Source organism: Oncorhynchus keta, chromosome 23 (genome assembly GCF_023373465.1).
Source record: "Oncorhynchus keta strain PuntledgeMale-10-30-2019 chromosome 23, Oket_V2, whole genome shotgun sequence".
Lineage (NCBI taxonomy): Eukaryota > Metazoa > Chordata > Actinopteri > Salmoniformes > Salmonidae > Oncorhynchus > Oncorhynchus keta.
The window spans coordinates 26104339-26112100 of NC_068443.1; the positions used below are offsets into that span (position 1 = coordinate 26104339).

Consider the following 7762-nt stretch of genomic DNA (forward strand, 5'->3'; position numbering starts at 1 on the left):
TCAATGTTTCCATAAGCTTTTCATTCCCTGTTTGTTATTCTGCTGTGGATATGTTTGACAGAGCAAATTACTTGAAGGTGAATGTTATAGCAACTGAGTGGAATACGGAGTAAAACTGCTGTCGTGGGATTCTTAGACCACTTTTGAGATCATTGCAGAGTTATTGCACATCTAATCACTTTTCGGAAGACAGAAATGAGTACTTTACCTTTTTGAGATGCTGGGCTTTCTCTTTAAACTCTATTCAAGACTCCTAAGTATAGGCGGCCTGCATTCAGCATTGTGCACCAATGACTTTAGAGATGTAAACCTGTATTTTGACTTTGGTAGGAGTTGTGGCGGTCACCCGACCACTACTCAATTGTAAAACTAAAATGAGGTATACTCCGCTGCATATAACTTAGACATCATGGTGCACCTTGGTGCAAGTTATGTGTAACTTTTCTTTGTGGTCAACATTTCTTTTTAGTATTTTGCATTTAGTAAATACATTGTAGACGATGTTTGCCTGGCGAAACCAACAGTCGTCCTTTCCATTGTCATTAAAAAAAATGCCATTCCTGGTGCAGGGACAAGATGCTTTCTCTGCATACCAAGTTTGATTGAATTCTGTTCATACTTAAACTTGAAGAGTGCAACTTTTTTAAAGTAATTTGAACTCTGTAGTGATTTAACTAATATTTTTCAGTCCTGTTACTTTACTGTATGGTTACTTTAATTTACTGTTTCACTTACGTTTTCCCTGGTATTTACAAGGACATTATACAGTAACAATTGATACTTCTGTTGCCACTTCCAAGAAATCAACACAACTATAACTACCTGGTATTTTGTGCAAGTGCTGCTTGTTTGAATAAAACCCAAAGAAACCAGAATGCAAGTATGCCTATTAGGTCATTACCAGCATGTAATTTATGTAAACACCACTTAAATTGCAGACTGTAAAACAAGTCTAATACATTATTTCCATGCATGAAATAATGTATTCTTCTTTATAGGTTGATTTAGCTGATGACCACCTGCAAATAGCAAATCACACAATGCAGTCTAGTCTGTATGAGAAAACACGTCCACAATATGTGTATTGAGAGCTAGCCCATGCAGAAAGAGGCATGGGGCAGGCCTTGTATCAAGGAAATGATCATGCATCATACATAAACCCACCAATTGCCTATCAGAGGACAATATTTTTAAGTGGCATTATTTGTTCTGTACTTCGATTAAATTATCCTTGCTGTCTCATTTACCTTCGAGACAGGCCAGTAATTGTTAATCAAGTTGATATTCAGTTATTTCAACATAAATGCGGCTTGGCCATATCACATTTATGCCTTAGAAATGATTCCCAGAGTGGCAGTTTGTGAATTAACAGTAGATGTTAATCAGCCTGTACTTTTAGAGCCCTCTGATTATTGACATGTTGTTTATATCACTATTAAAAAAAAATGATTTAAACTTGTCTTAGTATTCTTGTGGTTTATTTACTTATTGGTTAATTTCACAGTATGATACAAATTATTTACATTTGTCTCATATCAAAGAATACTGACAGAAAAATACAACCAAAACATTGTCCTTCTTTATACATATGCTTAAATATTCTGTTGTAAATGCACGTTGTATACCATCTCTAATGGCAATTGCCCATTCTTGTTATAAACATTTAATGTGTTATTTATTTGTAGCACAGTTCTCATAGAAAAGTTCATTTACAGAATTTTTAAGGCAAAGTGTGTTTTAAATTTGGATTTTAATTTACACACACTTAAGATTGACAATAAAAGATCATTCACATCATAAGACCACAATTTGGTAGATACAGCAACTTTTGTCTCGTGATATACAGGTGACAGATTGCAGGTTTCATGCAAAGGCCTCTAAATGTTTCATTCACAAAAAGAAGTTATTGCAAGATAAATAAGTTATGTAAACATTATTTTAGAGAAACAATATGGGCGCTGATTATTGTTTATAAATATGAACATTATGTTATTTGCAAATAACAATAAATTGTATTTCAAACTATGGAAGGCATGGACAATTTGAGATACATTATTTGTACAGTAGTCTTATATATGATGCCCATTGACGTTACTTCAGCAGTGAAGTGTTTCATAAGAGTATAATGATTGAAGTGAAGATGTTCCATATAGGCCTATGGTACAAAGTTAAAGGTCCTTGCATGGCACTGAAATCCTGATTTGAGTCGGGGTTAAATTGGATTTTGTTGGTGGTGGAAGTGACCCAAAACGGATGCATTTCCATTATAATTCCAAATGGTTATCTGTTCAATTCCCATTGTTGTCATCCACCCCCACCACTCCTCCCTATTTAACCATTGGATATGAGCTACGCGCGCATAACTTGAACTTTGGGGTGAATCATAGCATTGTTAACCAATGGTAGACTTGCAAGAAAGTTCGTTTTACGCGCTTGCATACAAGACAAATATTTCGGTTTATAAAATACTGTTTTGTTTTTCTTACTATATGCTATGGGTATTTCAAGATAGGTCCTTTCGTGAAAGTGAAGTTAGGCTACATTCCTTTTATGACTCAACTCATTTCTATAGTTTGGGTCAAGTTTAACGTAATTTATGGGCCTATTGAATATATTATGTATTTATGTTTCATCAAATCTCAGTTTCATATCAATACATGTACCCAAAGCTGAATTATTTTACTGAATTTATTCATTTTTAATGCTCACGAGATAGCTATAGTTAATGCAGCACTTGAATATAAAAATGCATTGTTATCAGATAATACGCATCATTTAATGCGTATGGTTCCCTCCATATCAACTCAGACAGGCTGTATTTTTACACAAAACAAAGGAGCCTCAGAAAACATATTTTCAACATGAACATCAAAGTACAAGGAAACAGTGTGATAAAAAAAAACGTCAAAACATAGATAAACACTATTTAGTCTATTTAAAATTCACAGTTTCCAAAATGCAGCAGAACAAATCTTTGGACATCAGCATGTTTCCATTATTTCGGTCAAATGTGATAAAAACAAAACTTGTTAAAAACAAAACAAACTTTGATGCTGAAGCAATTCTAAAGTTCCAGGGAGAACATGGCAAAAGTTTTATCACACAAAATGGTTTAAACCAAATCAAAGTGTATTGGTCGCATACACTGATTTGCAGATGCTATCGCATGTGCAGCGAAATGCTGGTGTTTCTAGCTCCTACAGTGCAGTAATAATACCTAGCAAAGTTTAAAAAACAATTTTAAAAAACAACTATACCTACAGAATATTGCAAAATCCTGTTTCATTCATGTTTTAAATATTTGCTGGTGTTTTTGTACACTGGCCCTTTAAAGTTATTTATTGCTTTGTATCTTTTCTTCAATCGCTGTCTGATTTTTCATCCTTAGATGATGTGGCATGATTGTATAGTCCCTGTGCCATCAGGTGCAAGGCTAAAGAGTTTTTATTCCCGGTTGCCTTCTTTATTTTAGCCCTCTTGTTTTGAAACCAGATTTTAATTTGAGATTCGTTGAGGCCGAGTTCTTGTGCCAGACTCTGTCTTCTCTGTTCGGTCAGGTACCGACTAGTCTGAAACTCCGTTTTTAGTCTCTGGAGTTGTTCTGCTGTGAAGGCCGTTCTTGGACGCTTGTCATCCTTGCTTGGGGTCGTCGTCGTTGTCGTGGTAGTGGTCGACTTCTTTGGTTTACGAGATCTTGGCCCTGTAGATTAGAATACATTCAATGATCAGACATTGAAACAGACAAAAATGATGCCTTCAACATCCTCAATAACATCACTAATGCCTGACTCATTCGTATGATTATCATGTCGATCAAAACAGATTCGTAGTACTCTAACATGCTAGAATAGACCTAGTAGGATATCAGTAGTAACCAACTATTAGGCCCAATGGGCCTTTAGTAGCAGAATAAGTATTGTGGTGGTATTAATATTAGCTAAATTGCCAGTATAGGCACAATACGCTGTAGACCTAAAATTGTATTCGAATGTAACGTATTCTAAAAGGGTGCAGGGTTTTGTGTGCATAGGAGAGGATGATGGGTGGGTGTTGATGGGGGTGGGGTTAGAGGGAGGGGGTATAGGCGCCCCTTTCTCGCTGTTACCATAGGAACTACATTTATAAGCTTCATAAATATGTAATGAATATCGTGAACATTTCATAAAACTGTTTTTGAGTTGGCTGGTTCTACACCAAATAAGAGATCGATTCGCAGCTACACGTTTATTGGATTCACAATAGCATTTGAATGTTATTATGATCAATAGGCCGTTTTCTTCCATCGAAGTATATTTTTCCGTACTCCTGCAATTAAGTTTCTTATACCGTTTATTTCGTTACATGCAGACCTATGCTATGAGACCAACATAAAACACAGTGGTAACTTGTTTTGTTTAGTAATGGAACTTTCTTTTGTTACTATTTTCGAGTTGTTCAGAGAAGTTAATGTATTCATTTCAACATGCATAATATAGGGCATATATGTTATACGACGATGGCATATTATCGATGTTAACTTCATGTTAGTGCTTCTAAATAGCAGAATGGATAATCCAATATAGTTTAACAATGTGCTAATTTTAAACGATGTTAGCTAGAAATTAAATAGCCTCGAAATGAAAACAGACAGTATCTATAATTGTTACTTTGATACACTTTTGAAGTGTATTTACTTCGACATTATATGAAAAAGCTCAAAATATAACAAACATTCGGCTATAGGCCATAATGGAAGATCTGATAATCACATCCTACAGCAGTAGATATACACTTATGCTAGGCCTAATATCCTAATATGAGAATAGTTTAAGAATAAGATAAACTACAGGCAGAGGAGGGAAGTAAAAAGTAACTATAAAACGATGTCTTTATTCTTAATATCTGTCAAATTTTTCTCTCGAAACGTTGCACTCTAAAAGTCTGATTGCGCGCATCTCAGTCATTTCGCATATAGATGGAATACTTTTTGCCTTGCTCCATTGTCAAAACAATATGCTAATTAAATATTAACAAAGACGAGTGAGGAACAATGGCGTTAAACTGCGTTTCAATACTGATTTAAAAGTTGCTTTACAAGTTAACTACTTCAATATGTTTAATACTTCGATACTTTCAAACCTTTTTTTTCCTCCAAAAAGTATTGAATTTTCTCCTTTTTTTCATCCTTTTCATTGTTTTCTTTATTAGGGCTACTCAAACGGAATTGTCAGCTTGATAATAATTGCATGACTTGACAAATATTTTTAAGGAGATACTTATAATAACAGTAACAATACGATGACATTGCCTCTAGTAGGCCCTATGCCTAATATTTGGTTTGTAACCGCCATTATCATCCAATCAGAATTCTAGGTCAATCGAAATCTTCCTTGTCGTTATGGATAAATAATAATAATAATAATAATAATAACATTACTTGGCAACCAAAAAATAATTTGAAAATAATTTGATTATTTTCTTAAAAGTTTCGGACAAATAGTTGAAAATGGGCTACACAAAGGGATAGTTTTTATGTTTGTATAATGCGGCTGCAGGAGATCGTTTCAGGTTTATATTTTGACTTATTTAGTTCACTGAGTCAGTTTATATTGCACAAGTGATCCAGTGGTTCATGGTATTCCTATTCTTACTTTATAGTAAGGCAAGGAAAATACTATACTTTACCTGAGGATGGCCGGTCTGAATATCTTGTACAATACACCCAGGCTGGCCAGAGCATAGGTTTCGACGAAGGTGCAGAATTGGCTTGAGAACTATCCGAGTCGGAGCTTAGGCACTGATCTCCAATTTCTCCTCGGGACTTGAGAGGCGCATCTCCAACAATATCTTTTTTTGGCTCACCGACTGAACGAGAATTCGATGTTCCTTCCCCTGCCACGGTCCCACCTAATTGCCCAGATTTTGGGGGAAGACGAGGACTATTCTCTCGTCTATTGAGGTGATTCTCATCATAATTAAAAGTCCCGTCTTTCCGCCGTCCAAAGTCTGGTCTCAAAATATTATCAATGTAAAAGTTCGTGATTCGGTGCGGTTGCTGGTTCCCAGGTGCTTGAAGAAGAGGAAGAATAGCTCTGTTGAATTCTTCGCCCGAATCTTGACGCTCTCCATTGCGATTATCATCTTCTTCCATGGTGAAATACTCAATGTCCAATTCTGGTAGCCTACCTTTCTCGCTCTCCCACACAAAATTATGAATTCCAATGAATGAATGTTTTAGCTTTCCTTGTCCACTGCGTTTTTTAAATACAATGTAATTGGAAATAAAAACGAAATCCGTTTTTTTTTCAGTATCTAGTTTTGGTAGTAATAAAACCACGCCTCTTGCCTTTTTCACAAAGAAAAAACATACTTCAAATGTATTTTTCCGGCTTGCTGCGATCAATCTATTTGTTGAGAAAGTAGACTACCATTTAAAATACTGAGTAGTAGTAGTCCCCTTTCAGAACCAATCCAATCTTGATGCTTCAACTACTAAACTACGAGTAGATAAAGAGGCGCTAACTGCTCCTGAAATACTTTCACTATGGATTTTCGTTCTTATTTTTAATAGGCTACGAGTCCCCCCAGTGACGTTGCAGTCCGGTATCTAAGACACGTGCCTTGAACCAATAGAGTTCGTGAAATATTACCACATGACCAATGACTCCAGAATACTAGAAGGCCGATGACAGCACCCCAACACCTCACCCAATCCTCAAAGCTGAAGTATTCAAAAAAACATAAACAAGTTGGACACCATTTCTGATTCAGTCAGCCTTTCCAGTTTGTTTTTTATAATAAAAAAACAAACTATTTTCTGCTGAGAGTTTAAAAAAAAGTTTTTTGTTATAGACATATCTCCACATTTCGTTGGTTCTTCGGTTCAAAGCGCACACAAGACTTGCCCATGAAAATGGGGTATCCTCGAATGGGGGAGGGGTGTGAAACCTCAAATATGTTTCTCAATCTTCCCCCCAAAATTCTGGATGATTGAGGAATATTTCCAAATAGGGATGAGCCATCACTCCGCAAATGCTTTAGCAGTCCCCAACATTACTGAATAAGTTTCCAACGGTGTTTCCCAGAGTAGCGCATAGTTGGCTAGGGGGACACGATGGGTGGTGCACTTGCTAGGCTACTCGTTTCTTCGTCTATTGCACGTGAAGTAGCCCTATGTCAAATTATATATGAATGCATCTTAATATTCCCCTATGTTGTCAAGGTCGCCTAATCAAATATGGTGCGTAATAGTCATCCATTGGTCTCTGGTTATCCAATATTATCTATAACCACTATAGGGCATGGGTAATGTAGTCTATAGTTTTTATCATACGATTGTTGCTCTAGTGGACGCGGACAATCTGTTTGGTCTTTAGTCCAGTCAATAGCCGAAATCGGTTTGCGCGTAAAAAGGACCGTGGCGCTTTAAAAATTGGCGATGCCATCAAACAGCTGTGATATCAGATGTTGCGGTGAAGAATTGAAGACTATTCTTCTCTCGGTGGCCTATGCATATGGGTGATGACTGTCGTATACAATCAAACTGGGATATATTTTGACATATTGATGAGCGAAATGAGCTCAGGTCAACAAGCGCGCATCTTGCTCTCTAAACATGGTGAACTAGGTGTGCATTATATATAGTGCAGGCGTATTGAACAAATTGTTATTTTCTATTTGATAGCCTATGTGTCATTCAGTGCCTATGGCATCACCAAAAACATGATGTTGCCTTGTTGTTGGGATTGGCCATAACATGTCTGAATCCATTATTTTGTGTTAT

General features: G+C 36.3%; 1 protein-coding gene across 1 annotated transcript; it reads right to left on the bottom strand.

Annotated features, from left to right (window-relative positions):
* Positions 1-1201: 1201 nt before the first annotated feature.
* LOC118402077 (homeobox protein engrailed-2b-like) lies at positions 1202-6460 on the bottom strand. The gene is made up of 2 exons (XM_035799947.2): positions 5665-6460; positions 1202-3700 (listed from the first exon to the last, which is right to left on the bottom strand). Exons 1-2 carry the CDS (start codon positions 6128-6130, stop codon positions 3360-3362), a joined length of 807 nt encoding a protein of 268 aa, XP_035655840.1. The 5' UTR covers positions 6131-6460; the 3' UTR covers positions 1202-3359.
* Positions 6461-7762: the final 1302 nt, after the last annotated feature.

What these genes read in the sequence shown, in the direction of transcription:
- LOC118402077 (XM_035799947.2), bottom strand. Translation starts at nt 6,130, where the DNA reads ATGGAAGAAGATGATAATCGCAATGGAGAGCGTCAAGATTCGGGCGAA. An exon ending in TTCAGACCGGCCATCCTCAG is followed by an intron (nt 3,701 to 5,664) that starts GTAAAGTATAGT and finishes TCTAATCTACAG; the next exon opens with GGCCAAGATCTCGTAAACCA.